The sequence below is a fragment of the Pelmatolapia mariae genome, linkage group LG12 (assembly GCF_036321145.2).
Source record: "Pelmatolapia mariae isolate MD_Pm_ZW linkage group LG12, Pm_UMD_F_2, whole genome shotgun sequence".
NCBI lineage: Eukaryota > Metazoa > Chordata > Actinopteri > Cichliformes > Cichlidae > Pelmatolapia > Pelmatolapia mariae.
The window spans coordinates 9,460,622-9,479,724 of record NC_086237.1 but is presented as its reverse complement, the minus strand read 5'-3'; the positions used below and the strand labels follow the sequence as shown (position 1 = coordinate 9,479,724).

The 19,103-nt window shown below is 39.6% G+C and overlaps 1 protein-coding gene across 1 annotated transcript in view; it reads right to left on the bottom strand.

Moving 5' to 3' along the window:
* Positions 1-19,103, bottom strand: part of zmat4a (zinc finger, matrin-type 4a) — a 150,051-nt gene that overhangs the window by 35,989 nt on the left and 94,959 nt on the right. The window contains exon 5 of the mRNA XM_063490190.1: positions 6,352-6,573. Within this exon, the coding sequence (XP_063346260.1) occupies positions 6,352-6,573 (222 nt within the window). The remainder of the gene's footprint in view (positions 1-6,351; positions 6,574-19,103) is intronic.

Genomic DNA, 19,103 nt, shown 5'->3' with positions numbered 1-19,103 from the left:
CTGGTCATTTCTATCTCACTTTCAATAGATAAAAATGCAAAAATGCAGAACCCAGGTAACCATCTTTGGAATGGCTGATCCCAAAGGAAATATAAAATCACCACCTAATGTTGTTTTCCTGCACACTTGTCTACTTTGCATTATTACATTTATAATATTTTTTCTCTCTGACATGGCATAAGATGATTACAAACTGTATCTTATGTCTGCTGGTGTTGGAAATCACATTAGCTAAAGTACATCACCCAAATGGGCATGATAAATAAAGGAAAATGACAGCACGTAGGCAGTGTTTACAGCTCGAGACGATGATGGCAAATGGTTCTAAATTAGATCAAACTTGTATAACGCCACTTCAACGCAAAGGTGATGCTTATCTCATAAAACAGAGCTTTACCACTTACCGTGACTTCTACCTTTGCTGATGCTCACATCTCTGTGACAGCAGGTGTCTTATGAGTACTATAAAAAGCATTTGGCAGGCACTTAGATAGTTACATGAACTGCTGGCTGGTGGTCAGATGAACCAAGCTGTTTGCTGTGTCTCTCTTCACATTGTCTGGTTGTCAGTCATTAAACCTGGGATGCAGCTCATGTTTCGTTTAGGCACTCTATGAACACTGAATGTGGGACAACAAAGGAGTCTATAGCATGTGTGTTATTTCAGTCTCTCTCATGAAGTCCATTATGTACCAGTACAAGAAAGTAAAAGAAAGCTTAAAAGCAGTCATTTGTTGATTTGATGTGTTCTGATGTAAAAGTTATAAAAAGGGGCATTTTTGAAAGATTTTATTTTTTAGTTTATCTAATCTATATTTAAACTGAAACATTAAGATAGACTGACGGCCTGCCCTCGATATACCCCGCCTCTCACCTTATGACAGCTGGGAAAGTGATTTCCCAAAACTGTGGCTTGGATAACCAGTCATGAACATGGATGGATGGATTTCCACACAGTTACAGGCACAGTCTGTAAACACTGACAAGAGTATACACACGATGCCTGAGCAGCGGTGCTGGAATGGGGAGAGTTCACCACAAATAAGAAAGTTCACCAAAAAAAAGAAGAAGAAAACAAACCTGGAAAAAAGAGATCATCTGTTTTAAACTTGCTGCAGCGATAACTGGGCAAAAGTGCTTACACAATCTGTTCCCATTAGTGTCTTAATGGACTATCAACCACAAATTCATTTTCCATCCCATTTACATTTATGCAAACATTACAGTCCTCACAGTTACATCACCATCTCAATACTACTCCCTGTTAGCTTTGAACAGAATGAGCACCAGACAAAAGACCAGAGGATCAAGTAGACTATTAGAGCGCAAAGATGGAGTTTTACCAAAACAACTTAAATCAACTGGGCCAAAGAGGACAGGTGAGCAGGGACCTCGGTTTTGCACTATGCTCATGCAGTTAACCTGCACTCTCTTGTTTGTACATCACTTATAAAACAAAGGCTTTTATCATGAGGTTAGACACATCTGGAGGGTCTCTACACTTGTGCTAAAAGTGCTAATGGCTTGCCCATCTCTTTATCCATCTTCAACCTTATGTCTTTGCCATCAGCTTTTCAATGCTGCACAGCTCTGTACACACAACAACAACAACAAACAAGACCACTGGATGATGCTGCCTCCCATTTTATTAGAGCTTTTGAATATTTCATCACAGGACAATCTTCAGAGTCAGACTGCACATTTTCTTAGCAGGTTGAGAAGTGCACAAGGTCAGGTAGAGGGGAGGAAAAAAGGGGGGAAAGATGAAAGGATAAAATGCAGAGAGGAAGCAGAAAGAAGCAGCAGCATCCCGACCGCCTGCAAGGCCTGCTGCGGTCCCATTCTCCTCTCCGTGGGCTCACACTGCTGGTTTTGCCTGATAGGACAATTTGCCACTTCATTACTAATTGATAATCGCCAGAGAGTAATGCTCATTAGTCCAAGTGCTGAATAGTACAGCTAGCGTGCTGACATTTTCTGTCGCTCCATAATGACTCTGTTGAAGCCAGCAAATTCATCTCCTCTTAATGCACTGTAAAAACAGGCACCGTGCAGAACAGATGAAGGTAAAGATATAAAGGGATTAAACTGTTTTTCATTTTTACATGCAAATCTCTAATGAATTATTCATTGAGATCAACACTTGTTATAAGAGGATTGTAGAAGCAGTGTATTCTTTGATTCATTTGCAAAGCACTGAACCCGTTAACAAACTACGTCTTCATTTGGAAATAATTCCTTTTCAGTCGCTTTAGAAACCTTAGTCATACTTTTCAAACACACAGTGATGCAAAACTTTGGACTGAAACATTGTTTCAAAAATGGCCAGTAACCAATGCTGATGCTTTATTTCACACCCCGTGTAAAGGAAACAAAGGAATCTCGCAGCAAAAAATATCTCTCCTTCCAAATCTTCACTGCACTATTTTCCCAGCACAAGATTATTGGTCAATTCAATTCGATTCAGTTTAATTCAATTTTATTTACATAAATGAAAAATCACAAGTTGTCTCAAAGTGCTTAATGAAGTATATAAAGTAAAGAGCCTATGATAATAGACAGAAAACCCCAACAACACAGGAAGTGACCTTCAGCAGAAAAATGCTCAGAGATGGGCAACTATCAGCCACAACTGGTTGGGGGTGAGAGTAGGGAGATAATACTTCAGCCATCTGACTAGGATGCATCCTATATACCTCCTAGAAGAGTTGGTTTTGACATTTCCTAATGGAAGGAGACACAGGGACAGAGCCAGGACATGTTTCTTGGGTATGTTTGGGACAATCAGAAACACCCTATGAGCAAGTATTTGGCAACAGTGGGAAGGAAAAACTCTCTTCTAACAGGAAGATACCTCCAACAAACCCGGCTAAAGGAGGGGCAGCAATCTGCCACAAGACATGCATATATCAGTTAATAGGCCCAATATAGGCCAATAATGATATCTGATAACTCTAAAAAGTACCTTCTATCGTATTTTATCCATTAGCTTCTTCTGCCATTATCTGTCAAACTTCAAACACGTTTTGTCAGAGTTGTGGGGATGTTACATTCTGAGCCTTCATTGAATCCAAGATTCAGCTTTAGTTGGCAAGCAGGTGGCCCCTGTCGTGCCAAAAAGAGTCACTAACTGTGTTGTCTTCATTGAGGATTTGTGAAAACTAAATAGCTGAAACAACGACCCTGCCTGGTGAGTGACTCGCCACAGGCTAGATAATTTTTTGTCATACAAGCTGGTGGAAGGGAGGAAAACAGTATTACTCACTGTGCCTGGTCAGACAAAGCTCAAACAAACCTTTGTAGAAAGATTTAGCTGACACACAAGATGCAGCATTTAACTGTGCAGCATTTAACCTAGCACTGATGCACAAACACAGCCTACATGAACGATTCATTGGAATCATGAAAGTCTACAAATGAGTTAAAGTCAGATTACAACAAAAAAATCACACTGAGCTCATTGGTCACACTTTCCGAGCCGTGTGTTTGAGAAATTCAGGAGCAGAAATGAAAATCTTGCTAGCTGTTAAGCAGAGTAGCAGAAATATTCTGCTTTGGAGTTGAGTGGCAGCCAATAGTTCAAGTAACATAACAATAGATAGAGGGAAGAGTGGATCTGGCTAAGAATAATCAAATTCTGGACGTAGACTTCAGGCAATTCGTTGAGAACTGGAACTGAGAAGAAGTTCTACAGGAGGACAACGATCCTCCTTAAAAACTGGCATGAATGTTCGAATTGACTGCCATAATCTCCTGACTTGAACCTCACCAATTTATACAAAGGTGTGAAAACATCTCTTTGTATACCAAAAATATTTGTTTAGAAAAGAGCTAAAAATGCTCATTTCCAGCCCTTTATTTATTCTGTGTCTCCCCTGTAGAGGTAATAAAGTTCACATTTGTCTTATACTGACTCTTTATGCAGCCTCTTAGTATATTCATAGTCTGAAACCAGTCAGTTTAGCTCATGTATCCTTAATGCACAGGTTCTTATATACATACTGATATATCCACTCAAGCACTTTATACAGCATGTCTCATTCACCCATTCATACAAGCACTTTAGTATTTAGTATTTATTTATTTATTGTCATTGTCAAGAACAATGAATCAAAGTGTTTTCTTTCTAAATTTCACACTCCAGTAAACACAATGGGGTAGTATCTTGCCAAAGGATATCGTAGCATGCAGACTGGAGCAGCAAGGGATCAAACCACCAGCCTTCTGATAAGTAGATGACCTGCTCTACCCCCTTAGCCACTCTCCCAGCCAGTGGTCACCATTCAATGTGACCTGGTAGAAAATTCTCAAAATAAACTGTAAACCTACTAATTTTAATATGGCCCAATCTCCCCCAAGCCAAAATGTAACCCACAGAGTACAGAACCACCATCCCCATCAACACACACTACAGAACAAAATCTATGTTAATAATCTTATTATCTGCTTATTGTCCAAAACAATGGCGAATTTATTCTTTGAATCATAAGTGTATTTATGTCCCTGTTTATAGGTTTAAATCTGGTACTGGTAACTGAAGTTGCAAACATCTGCAGTCAAACACACCATGTATAATTTTCCTGAAACAAACATCGTGGACTCAAAAGCTTGGGCAGCATAACAAAGCTGAACAAAGCAGAACCAACCAGTTTGCCCTCAACTAGCAAAAGTAGCCAATCAGGCTCTGAGTTAGAAGGTCCATGACCAATCAGCTGTGAAGACTTGTTTCTCCCATTTGGTGCAGTCACACTCTGCTGCCCTTTACAACACCTCTGGGCTCCGTGTGCTCTTCTGGCAGCCAGCACTCTGCCAGCTGGAATAATATTGTGTAATTGTTATTGACATATTGTAACTGGGAAATGATAAGCAAGAAAGTTCTCCCCTCCTCCTCTGTAGAATTAACAGCTTGTGACATGCTGGTGGGCTCCATGAAGAGTCAAGCTGACAGCTGAAGTCAAGAGGGTTACTTTTCAGCTCCACAGAGCAGGGCTTATAAATAGTCACAGCTATTAACAAATGTAATACTGCTCTCTGTTGCTCATCAATATTAAGCTATGCAAGTCACATTTATTACCTGCAGCATTAAACAAGACATTACTTATCCCTACCTAGTTGGATCCCATTTTTGCTTTCATAACTACCAAAAGTCTTTGTGGCACAGATTCAAGAAGGTGCTGAAAAAATTCCTCAGAAACTATGGTCCGTATTGACATGACAGTCAATGTGGCAAAATCTCCTGTTTCACCGTATCACAAAGGTGTTCTATTGGATTGAGATCAGTCACCAGATCTTAGTGAAGTCATTTATTTTGCAGTGAAATACAGTGAACTCGTTGTCATGTCCAAGAAACCAGTTTGAGCTTTATGACATGCTGGATTCAGTCATAGGAAGATGAGTTCACTGTGGTGATAAAAGATGGATGTGGGCAGCACCAATGCTTACATAGGCCGTGGTATTTAGATGGTGCTTAGCTGGTATTGAGGGGCACAAACCATGATAAGAAAATATGCCCCACAACACTACACACCCACCACCAGCAGCCTGAACCTTTGATACAAAGCTGGATGGGTCATTGTTTTCATGCTTTTTACAGTTAATTTTGACCCTACCATCCAAATTTCACAGCAAAACTAAAGATTTCATCAAACTAGGCTAAGTTTTCTCAATCTTCTATTCCCTTCACAGATAGGACTGAAAGCTGGAATTGTTGTTCTGCTGCTGTAGCAGTTCTAGTTCAAGCTTTGTTAGGTTGTGCGTTCGAAGATGCTCTTCTGCTTACTTTGGTTGTGATTATTTGAGTTAGTCTTGTCTTTCTGATCTGTGGCATCAAAAAGCCATTTTCAGCCAGAGAACTGCTGATTACTGGATATTTTCTGTCCCCTTAGTCTTGACATGGTTATGCAGGGAAACCCCAGCAGTTTTTGAAATTGTAAGGCAGGCTGATCTGGCATCGCAGCCAAAGCCAGTCCCTGTCATTGCTATTCAGAGGCTCAGTTTGAACTAAATGGCTAAATGTGCTGACTTGCTATCGGCTGATACATAGTTATATTGTTTGATAATGCAATAATGCAAATTGTGAAATTACCTTTCACAGTAATGCAACTCTGCTATTGGCTTACAGTTGTTTCATTGTGATTTTTTTATTGTGAGTGGTGGTATGTGTCACCTCAAAAGAAATCAGAACTTGTATATACTGTACAATAAGATTTTTAATGAAAATTTTTTACCCTTAAAAAGGCTGGAAAACTTTTTTTGAACTTCGTTTATAAACTGTATCTGATAATGCACCTTCACAAATGCATGAACGTAGTTTAAAAATGAACTGATGTACTGAAAATGTATTCGTATTACCTTTCATCACTCCCATGTCCAGGGTCTTTCCCAGCTGCTCCAGGAGATCTGCTCTGGCAGCATTCTTCTTGTGCTTTTTGCCATCATAATGTTGCTGAGCCATGCCAGGGTTGTTGAACCAGGCGTTGCATAGCTGGCAGTAGCGGTCTGAGTCACGGCGCTGTCGTGGGGAGGTCATAGGAGATGTTTCTGGGGAGGTCTTAACAGGACTGGGGGATGCCTCTGAAGGTAAAACAACAATGATACAGATGTCTCTTGGTGATCTAGTGATAGTTTTGTAAACAAAACAAATCTGCTAAGACACTACTACTTTTTAAATAATCCCCTTTACAGCATTTTACGTAATCTGGGAACCCCTCGTCTTATACAAAGCAGAAAATTTACATATTTGACATGACCACAGTACGCGACTTGACAGAGATAGAGCCCAGCAGATTTATTGTTAGCTCAATTTTCTCAGCCAATATTAACAACTTGCTGATCTATCGATAACGACATTAAGAATGATTTATAGAGAAGAGAGAAACAACGCTCAGCCATGAGTGTTGATGTTGCATAGCTTGTCCACCAGAGGGCACTTTGCAAACAAATGTTTGAGTGCCACAAACAAAGTAACCAGATGATGTGAATAGAGTCAGACAAGACATAAACAAGTAAAAAAGTAACTACACTTGACTTGAGTGTTAGGGAAATGTGATTATGCTTTTTTTTTTTAAGGCTAATAAATTGGCATTTCAGGGTTGGTATCAATTTGAAAAATAATATATTGATCAGTCTCCATAGTATCCGCCTCCAGTAAAGCATAATCACACTCTGATTTAATATTATTTCTAGGATTCTTTATGATAGAGTGTCCAGGACATTTGTCTAGCAGCCCACCAGTTTTACCTACAGTCTTTACTTTCCATATTTGGCTCTTCACGCAGATAAGCTGCATAAAATTACTCTAAATACTTTCTTACACTAAGTCTGTGAAGGTTCTCAGTCATCCAGGTCATTGGAGTCTAAGGCGCTTGGAAAGAAAAGCGTCTGGACTTCTTCGAGTTTCCTTGAAGACGTTTCACCTCCCATCCGAGAAGCTTCTTCAGTTCTAAGAGCCATTGGTGGAGAGTCCCAGATTTTAAGCCCTATGGGAGTGTCTACAAGAGGGTCATGGACCCCCTATTGATCCTCTACCTAATCACACGGGCTAAAGTGTGAAAACAGGTGTGGGTTACAACTAGCCAAAGTTTCAGGTAACCCATTGTGAAACCTAGCCCCACCCTATCATGTGATTTACTGAGGTCATATGGCCCGGGATGTGAGTGGGCAGTAAGGCGTCTGGGAGGGATCTCAAACTCTCCACCAATTACTCTTAGAACTGAAGAAGCTTTTCGGATGAGAGGTGAAATGTCTTCAAGGAAACTTAAAGAAAACCAGACGCTTTTCTTTCCAAGCTCCTTAGACTTTCTTACACTAAGTTAACCTCAAATTTCAGAGAAAGAAGTACGACTGAAAAAAAACTAACAATGTATGATACAGCTTTAATTTCATATTTTGAAGAAACAAATACAAAGCAAAAACAATCACAGTGACTCACAGTAAAACTCAAACAACAAAACAAAATAAATACATAACCACATATCAAATTATCTTCTAACTGAGACTCATAAACGTAAGAAGCAGATCTGAACTGTGTAACTAAGCTGTCAGAAATATGAAATCATTTCCAGTGGTTACGAAATCCTTGAAAAAGCTAAATGAAAAAGCTTGTGATTGTTCAGGGGAAAAGCACACTCTGACTTGCATGAATTCACTTTCTTACTTCAGGAGAATCTAAAACACTATGGGGGATTTTATGGTTTATTAAAATGGGCCCATTATGTTAGGCTTAACTCTCAAACCATTGGTAGCTTGTGAGCTAACTACTAACCTGATTTGGCCTCACAGTCAAATTTTCATCTTTATTATTCATACATTTTTGTCACAGATGAAGAAGAGGCATGAAGAGGTACTACAGCTTAAACAGTACTCTAAGGTATTGCCATTCGACAATGGGTGCTAATTTGTACCCATGTGGTTTTGATTCAAGGACCACTTCTGATTCCTGGCAACATTTTTTAGTATAAAGTTAAAGAATGACTATTTTTTTTAAATATTATTATTTAATAAGTTGAAACAGGGAGGCATTTGTAAAATACATGCTTGTTCTTACTGAACCCTTGAATCTTCTTTCTCTCATATCTGCCCCAGACAAGTGGACAACAAAGCAAAGACTGAACCTAAAACCTTCTTCCTGAATTTTGCCCAAATGTTTTTTATCAAATCTAAGAGTTAAATCAATATGCTAACTTGTTTGTTTACTAGACCCCAAACAGACTGTCTCCTCAAACTGCAATTATTTAAACCAAGAAACACCTTTTAACTTCTTGGGAATATATGTACCTTTTTAACACTGGGTACACTGTACCTGTATGGATACAAACAGACTTTTGACATTAGTTGTCATGGACTGACATAACTGTTAGCAAAACAAAACAACAAAATTTAAGGACACAAATAATAAGAACAAGGTGTTCTCTGTGTTTCTAGACCATAACTTGATTTTAATGTCTGACATGACTTTTAATGCTTTTGAAATCCAGCTAATTAACTTGGGTTCGGTATCATCATGACACTTCATGTCTTTTTGGCTTATGTCAAACAGTATAATGTATAATGTATAAGTCCTGAAAGGGTGCTGTGAACATAATAGTGATATAATAACCCAAAATGTCACATTTTTGCAAAGACAAATGTGAGAAACTTTAAATACTCAGGAAAAACACTGCCCAGGAAAAAAATTACTTTAAAATGAGCTACATTAGCAACATTTTGTCAGCTTTTTTAAAGCAAAGATTTGTAGCTGGCAGACAGAGCACAATGTGACGGCTTTAATGAGCACTGATCAGCGGCAACGTAACTGTGGCCGTGCAAGTGTAGCCCTCTGAATAACAAGCTGTTATCTCCATTAGATGCCTAAAGAGGAAAACCTAAATTCTACTTGGCAAATGGACGAGAAGCCAGCTCTTCTTGGGGCTGCCCACTTGTGCCTTCACGCATGGATGACGGCATTAACCCCCGAACGAGCAACGTGCTGCTCCCCAACACGAAGAAGCCCTATCAGCTTAATCAGTTTTAACGCTCCACTGCACAGCTCACCCTAAGTCAACATTTAGTTTTGTCCCATTAGCTTCCATTACACCAGTCAACATTTCAAAATAGCAAAGTCCAGTGAAAAACATGGCGGGAGAGAGGATGTATGGAGCCTGAAGTGTCAGGACTCGCTGTCTGCTGAGCACAGCTGGCCCTCAGTGAGGCCATTTGCATTACACTTTACATTCAGTGCTTGGCTCATTCTCCCCTCCACAGCAAAAGGATGTTATGTAGGATTTAAATGTTGGACTTTACGGTTATAGAGTGACCCCCACTATAATAGGCCAATGTAAACTGTCAGACTCAATTTAATCCCTGCAGCTGCTTTTGCAAGCAGGTCAGAGGTCAGCAGCATAACAGCAGCCCTGGAGCTGAGAGAAATTTAACGCCTTGCTCAAAGAGAGGGGATTGCATTTCTGCAACCCAAATATAAAGACTCTACTAGGAAATCTATAGGCAGACTAATGCAGCCTCGGATTAAAGCAGGAAAAAAAGCTCTAAATTTACGAAGAACTAAAAGCGTAATACTCAGATGCAACACTCCCCCAAAAGCACAGCTCTTGGTATCATAACATTCAGGCGATTTCCAGACACAGTGATGACAGAATGAAAGAAGTTAGAGCGAATGGGAACTCAAAAGAGGTGAAATGTTTACTGTTTGCTGAGATAACAAAGACGTGAGAGAACAGAAAGAAGGTTAATTATTCTCACAGTACACTTCTGCACTCCAGACTGTTCAAAGAAAGACAGCATCTCAAATATCGTTTTAAACTTAATATAGCAGTTTTGGTAAACATGTTAATTATCACTACAATGTTGTCAACATCTCTCAAGTTGTTTTATCAGTTAAATGGAGAACAAAATAAAAAGTTCATGAGGCGCAGTGCACACATATTTAATTGAACACCTGTATGTAGCTAATGACTCTGCAGAAAGCCTCAGGATCTGCTGATCCCACTCTATCACGGCTTACCACTAACAGTTGAACATGGAAAATTTAGTAGTAAGGAAATTCAAAACTGGACTTTTGCACAGGTAGCATCTTATTATAATACCACTCCTGAGAGCGAGCCATTCTTTCAAAAATGTTTGTAGAAGCAGTCTGCATGCCTAGGTGCCTGATTTTATACACCTGTGGCCATGGAGGTGGTTGGCACATCTGAATTCACATCTGATTTGGATGCAGGAGTGAATTTACAGTGCTTCAAACTGCTCACAGTTGCTGCTTATCTGCAAGCTGCTTTTCAACCCACCTCCTCCTTTCACACCTCCCTGTCTTTTCATGTGCATACATGAAAATACAGGGAGGTGTTCTCCCAGCACTGGGCCGTACCACCAGATACAAATTATCGCAGATAGAAATGTCAGCCTTGTTTTGACTATAGTGGTCTTGACAGATTTCTGGTAAGTGGCTCTTAGATTTCTGTTGCACGTCAAACAGTGTAGATTATTCGATGATTTATCTCATGTGAAAAATTCCCAAAAGAGGAGAGACTCTGGAAAAATAATTTGCTGCAAATAGTCAGGAATTAGAGGGGCATGATTATATGGCCTAAGCAAAGAGTATTTATCATCATCAGTGCAGCCTCTCCATATAGTATCTTCCTCCAGCAAAGCATAATCACACTCTGATTTAATATTCTTTCTAGGATGCTTTATGACAGAGTGTCCAGGCCATTTGTCTAGCAGCCCACCAGTTTTACCTAAAGTCTTTACTTTCCATATGTGGCTCCTGACTCATAACACACTGTGTTATTACAGGATGGGTCTTTGGCATCAAATAACCCAGCAGGCACATAAAGGACTGAAAGCCTTTCCTCCCATTTAGAGCATCATTAGAGCCACACTGTTAAACACCCCTCTGTGCTTTGATTGAGGGTTCAGCTCACTTCAGAAGGCAGGGTTCGTCACCATCACTAAGAGACAGATGGCTTCAGCTTGATGTGGCACCTGCTGTGTAAAGGACACTTTAAACTCAATGAAAAGGTCCCTGCTTCTCTATGTTACAGGTTTAAGTATCATCTGGATAAAAATGGAAAGTTTTTTTCCGCAGAGATAAAATCGAGAGCTGAAACACTGCGCTAAGCGCAGAGAGCGCAGTAAAGACTACTATCTGGGAAAGTAGCCTATTTTTTTGTAGAGACTTACTGATTTTGACAATGATGTCTGAAAAGAACATTTTTTTAAGAGACAACCGAGTGAATCATCTGAGCTTGACGGTCTTGATGTATAATCATCAAGTCAAACAGACAGTACACATGCCACATTTCATACTAGCAGCCTCGTAGCTGTTTAGTCCAACGAGACACACACACACACACAAACACGCAAACACACACACACACACAGCAGCTGTTTATTGGCCTGATAGACCCTCTGCTGTCTGCAGATCCACAAGAGGGGATGCTACATGACTCTGGCCCAACATTTTTGAGACTTGTTGGCATTAAATTCAAAATGATATAGTTTTCTTAAAATGGTATGTTCTCTCAGTTTACGAATTCGATATGTTTTTTATGCTCTATTGTAAATGAAATGTGGGTTTGTGAGATTTGCAAATCCCTGTGCTTTTTCTGTCCTAACTTTTTCAGATTTTGTAGTTTGTAGTTTGTAGGTTCAGATTGTTAAAAAGAGCATGCAGGTTTGCAGAAGCATTTTCAGTGTCAGCTGTTAACTTGTACAGTTTTTCTAATTGAAGTTTTATGCTAGAAAAACTGTACTTAAGAAGCTTTATTAATTGACAGTAAAGCAGGATGTGGCAGAGCTCTGCAGGGTCTAGTTTTGCAGGTTTACTCACCCTGCAAACACAGAATTTAGCTCTCAAATCCACTCTTCTCCGTGTCTGTGTTTCTCTCAATCCCAACCAATCACAGCAGATGGCCACCCCACCCTGAGCCTGTTCTGCAGGAGGTGCAAATATCATATCAGCCAATCACCCGGCACTTGACCATGTCTACATTTAGCCATGTAGACATGGTTAAGTTGATCTGCTGGAATTCAAACGGAGCATCAGAATGTTGAAGAAAAGTAAGTGACTCTGAACGCAGCATGGTTGTTGTTGCCAGACTGGTCTGAGTATCTCAGAAAGTGCTGATCTGCTGGGATTTTCCTGTAAAACTATCTCTAAGGTTTACAGAGAATAGTCAGCGAAAATATCCAGTGAGCGGCAGTTCTTTGGATGGAAAATGCCTTGTTAATACCAACGGTAACAGGACAATGACAAAAGTGCTTTGCGTTTATAGGAACCCTGTTAACCCTGTTCAGGTTCTCGCCTCATACTCCGATTTCCTCCTACAGTCCAGATTCTAGCCTGCTGTGGATGTGAGAGTGACTGTGGTGACCTCACACCATATACTCCAGCCCACTGCCACCCTCAATGAGATAAGCTTTTAAGAAAATGAATAGATAGAGTTGAGGTGTTGGATTAACCAGGGATCACGGGAGAAAACTAGCCAAAAATCATATGAGCTCCTCTGGTGTTGATTTAGACAATAGTGAGAGTGGGTTCTCACTCCTAACTTGTCACATGCGAAGGACCGATTGGACTTTAACCCCAGTTAAGCTCAAGCACCATTTTCAGTGTGCAGGGTAAATCCTGTGAAGTGGGTGTACTGAAACAAAAAAAAGCAAATCAAATGTAAAAAGTGATTCAAACAGTCAAAAATCAGCAACTTAAAACCGAGTGGAAAGCACAAAGCTCAAAATAAAACACCTGAGGAAAACAGACACCTCCATGTGTGGAATGCAGGCTTTTCTGTGGACACACTCATGAGTCATTTTTAGTCACATTATTCTAATTTAGTCACATTCACTTCACCTAGTTTGTCTCAAGAGTCACACATTGTATCACCGTCCCTCTTCCCCACTGTTTTTGTTTCCCTCTTTCTTTCTCCCTTTTCTTTCCCCCAGTCATGTCTGTCCCGTGTGTAGCAAGTGAAAATAAAATAAAATAAACAATAAAAGCAAAGGTGAATCAAATAGACCAATACGGCAAGGCCGGGATGGTCCATTTGGTAAAGTAAATCCGTTGGGCATCTTTCTTTGCCTTTGGACAATAATTCTGATGGCAAAAGAACCAAATGAGATAGGTGGAAAAAAAAAAAAGAGTCACACATTGTGCTCAGCCTGCATTATGAACAGCAGTTTGCTGTAAGCAGCCATTTTTGGACACTAATATAAATACAATTCATAAATTATACATCGTAATTTGTTTGGGAGTTTTTCAAACATGTAGAAAGAGCTGGGAGGTTTTGATTTTTTGAGGTTTTGACACCACAGTTAAGGCTTTTACTGTTTGATGCTGGCTGTGTCAGCTCCCAGTTTAAAACTAATTTGGATTTATTTATGCAGCTCTTCTGCTGCTGTTTGTGTGAACACTTCTTTCATTACTGACCAGCTTAGTAAGAGAATACCAAGAATCCATTAAAAATAAAATGTACAGCACAGCAAGGCAATCCTTTCATCTGCTCAAAGTCGAATAGAAACACACTTCCGTGTTTTCACTAATGCAACAATTTATTTTCAGCTGAAGCAGAGTGTCTCATTTTGCCTGTGCTAGTTCCTCTCACTGAGACATATTTAAAACCGAATGTTGCCCCCCATGGCATTTCTTATAAGCAGACAGAGAAGAAGGGCAGTGTAGAAATCTTCTAACTCTTAAAACAGAGTTATAAATCTAAAGAGATTCCGCTTCTGTGAGAAGAGGGGACCAAAGTGCTCCAAATCCATTCACTGACCCTTTCCTACAATGAGGATCCCTGCTGTGCTTTCCCTCACCCCTCCACCCTCTCTGAATATAAACCCTGCTGACATGTACCACTCATAAAATGTTTTCTCAGATTTTCCTTTTGTCTTCAAAGAGAAATCTCTGAATGGGAAGAATCTCTGAATGGAAAGCAAACAACACATCTTCATACTTGAAGTTAATTATCACCCTCTGTTCACGCAGACAATTTGTACTTTAAAATGCTTTAAAGTGGAAGGTGGTGGGGGGTGGGGGTGGGGGGGGGGCAAAAGTGTACTAAGCCTGCTGCATTCGAGACAATTCTGAGTAATAAACACAGAAGACTTGGGGGCAAAGCTGCAGTTTGTGCAATTCAAAGCTTGGTCCATGTGTTTGGAAAGGAGGCTTGGTTCCCATTGCACTTGGAATACAGGCTGAACCAAAGACATCCTTTAACTAAGGGGTGTCAAACATAAGGCCTAGGGGCCTGAATCAGCCCATCAGCCCACTGTCCCACTCAAAGGCTTTGAATATGAAATGTAGACGAGTGCACATTTTGAGCTTTTAACTGTACTTTTATATGTTATACAGATTTTCCACTTTGAAATACCTCCCATATGGTCAGTCATATAACACCAAAGTATTTAACAAATAAAACATAAAAATTAAATGGCAGAAACATTACTTTTTTTACTATCTACTTCAGAATTGTGTTATGTTTGTTTCTGAAGTGTGTTCACAGTTTTAATTAACCACAATTTTTTATTTATGTAATTTTACATTTGCCATATACAAAGACTGAGACACTGGTGAAATTGCATTTTTTTTTAATTAAGACATTTAAGACATCTTAAGGATTAAAGACCAGTGTGGGCTGTATGTGGGCCACAATGTAAAATGAGTGAAATCCCTGCTTTAAATGCAACAAACAATAAACTGCAGTAAACTTTACTGCAGCCTAAAGCTGATGCTTAAATTAGCTATGAAAAATGCAAAATATTCTCTGGGCAAGATTATTTTTATAACTAAAGCAAAAGAATACATGAATACAGCTGCTTACGTTTTATCACATCATCCTGCAGCTGCTGTGAAACATTTGAAGTCAGGCAAAGTAAAGCAGGAGGCCACAGAAGGTAACAGACGGGTCAAATGATCCGACTCGGTGTTGCATTGCTTGTTGGCTGTTTGAAGATACAGACATATTTCCTTTCTCCCACAGTCTGCGCTTTAAAGAGGGACACTTTAAAATGTGTGCCGCATGAAATGAAACAGGCAATTATCATCAGTGCCACTTCTCTGACATTCTATGGACAGGAAACATAATTACAAGTGTAAATTGTTTAAAACATATAGCGGATTTTCTATTCAGCTTTTCTGTATATATTTATATACATTAAACCCACAACAATTCCTCACTCCATCTGTACACTAGACTGCAAACTTGCATGTGAGGATGATTGCTTGGGCCTATAAATATCTTCATCATATCTGTCATTTGATCTGTAATAAGATGCCAGAGATATCTGACCTGATTAAAGCGAGGCTTGGGGTTATATGAGATTATATTTACATAGTTTAAAATCAGGATATTCTAGGAGTTTATCCTCCTTGACTCTATAAGTTGTGACAGCAGTTTATATCTGGCAGGCACTACATCTGATATTGCACAGATATCAGCTATAGATAACACACAGATAACAGCGAATAAGCAGAATAGGGTAGAGCAAAGACATAGGAAAAAAAATATGTGTGTGCGTTTGTTTGTGTCAGCATATATAGCAAATTTAAACAACCACTGTAAGCCCTTTACATTTATTTACAGGTAACTTTTGTTTCATGGTGACTTCACATCACTGACATCACCGCTCTGTCTCTCGATGTCAGCACTATAAACCCAGTGTGCTGCTGAGTCCACCTCTGGTTTAGTTAGTTCAGCAGAATGAGAAAGGCTTCAGGATGGAAAATTAAGTTTGTGAGTAACCCTTGCAGGATGTTTTCTTTTTTATTGCCTTTGTTAAAGTTGCTGATGTTGTTCTATTTATTAAAGTTAATACATCTTGTAGGGTAGTCCAAACAGAATGACTAGGCCACATTTAAGAAGTATGCCTAGCAGATGGCGAGGTAACTAACCAGATTTACCAACGGGTTGCACCAGCACAAACTGGTTTAAAAACAATTACTGTCAGTATTTACAGAAACACTGCAGTTAGGAAATTGTGTGCAAGACACACAAAATGATTTACTACCATTTGTGACACGCAATTTACTGCTAATTAAACTGACAAAAAAACACGTCTTATTTTTTTGTGCAAGCAAAGTGAGACATTTCTCCATCTGTGCCAATTTATCTGGAATGTCAGATGAAGTTGTGATTAAAATGCACAGATTACCAAACCACCTACTCCTACATTTGCTCAGTGAACTCAGAGCCTAGACCTAGAACCCAGAACCTAAAAGAGTCGCACGATACCAGCGGCAACTGAACTTCTTGTAACTCTTCAACTTTTAGTGCCAGGTTCTTTCCAACATACTGTGGTTCAGCAGCAGGAATTTCACAGCCTGTGCAATGGGTTCAACACAAAATTGCTGAAGCGCGGAGAGAAGGGAGGAATGGTGACGTTGACTTTGCACCCAATACCGAAAATAACCGGGCCTTGGATGGACGTCGATCTGATCAATGCATTTACATGAACAAACTCTAAAAACACACTTTTCTTTAACTAAGTTTTTATTACAGTCAAATTTAACCGTTAGAATTTCAGGACCATGGACAGCGCACAAGGGTTTTGCATTAGGCTTCATGCACTTTGACAGTAAGTGAGCTACAGATACACACACACACACACACACACACACACACACACACACACACACACACACACACACACACACACACACACACATACACTAACACAGAGCACTGAAATAAACTGCAGAATGGACTGCCATCATATTGTCTCACAGCTTACAGTTATACACTGGAGCCAGACAATTACCAAAGCCTGTTTTGATTATAATGACTCTCTCTGCCAGACTGTACCGTACACGGTATGACCTATATTTATATGCTTTTCTGCACCTGTCCGGTTAGTTTACTGGGAGCTGAATATCATCTCTTAGTTTGCGACCTTGCTCAAAATTGCTCTGCTCTTGGTAGATTGGGTATGTTATATTCAAATGAACTGACAGCACCTGTGTTTAGAAAACAGCATTATTTCTGTAAATCACCCGCAAAACTAATCACACCTGTCAGCGCTGTCTGGGGATTTGCGCTCACACAATACTTTGCAACAGTGACTTTCTAACATGCTCACAATAATACTACTGGCATTTATCAAGAGTTTTAATAAATTGCCATCTTGTCCCCAACTCCCACCCCTAAAAACCTAACAACACAGAAAAATAATCTGGGTTTTGGCACTAGATAAAAGGTCTGCATATGATGAAAGTTATAATAGTTAATTCATAAACGTTGTTGCTGAAATGGTTGTTTCAAACTCCATGCAAAAAAAGATGTATGTATGAAAATACAATTTAGTTAATCAAATGTAAGGAAAATCTTTTGTTCTAGTGCTGATTACAATCATTCAGGACTTAATAATTATGACCACATAATACGGCTCTCTTCACGTGTTCCATTCTAATTGCTCCACTTTCATTTTGCTCTCAGAGCAGAGCTGCTGCAACACAATGTAAGTGAAATCCATCAAATGCAAATGTGTGAATGTCTAAAATGCTGCAAATGCTAAAAGTGTCCCATTAGATAGTTTGAGAAACAGCAGGAAACCACAAGGCAATATAAAAATACAGGAGCTTTAAATGTTGCTGTTATGATTCATGCAGGCTAGCTGTTGATTATATGTTAACAGACAAAGACATTTAAAGTCTTAAGATAATGTCCCCAGTTAAACGTAATGAAAGGGGAACAGCTATTTTATAATATGAACAATTTAGCTCCAGATTTCTCTAAATCACTTCTCAGTAAATCAGTGCAGGTGCAAAACAGCCCCACATTAAGCTGCAGATGTTAAAGGAAACACAGCTCATGCAAGCTATTGTGCTTACAGCACAGACGATGGGAAACAAGCCAGAATTTGGAAATAGCGACTGAAGAAATACAAAAATAAACGTGGCTGTGATTATATAAAAGTACTAATGACATATCAACGCTCGTTTAGCCTGCCTCCGCTCTAAAATAGAAAGTGTATTGCAATACATTGCAACACCAGCAGTTCATTCAACAGAAAATGTGTGCAGCTGAGCATGAGCTATGTGGGTCAGTGGAAATATTCAAATTTAACACAACGGTGCCCAAGTAAAAGGGCAAGCAAGGGTTACTGGTTAGCTTATAGAAGCTTTGTGTAATTTTGTGCCTGCAGGTAAAGCATTAAAGATTAATTTCAACTGTCAGATGAAATTCTCGCATCTTCAAAAAGTTTGAAATTGAGAACAATCGCTTACGCAGGACTTTTCCGTGTGTGTGTGTCTGTGACTAGAGATTGATGACAGTGCATTTCTCGAATGTTCATCGTGGGTTTTGAATAGGCATTTTGGGCACAAGAAGATGATGTACAGCATCTGTTCAAAGGCAAAAATAACATCAAGTAAAGTTTATGATGCTCTCCCATGATGCTATAAATTCTCATTAGTGTTATTGGAGGCTTTTTTTCACAGCATGTCCTGTGTGGACACCAAAGTCAGTGTTTGGAGAGTTAGAAGTTTTTGCAGCTGTATGCTGGCTGACAGCCAGCAGAACAACAGCGCATCCCGAGAGGCAACTGGATCAACAAAGTCGGCTGATGTGACTTATGCAGAAATCAATAGCTGGGGCCTCTCGGCACCCTGGATTTATCTT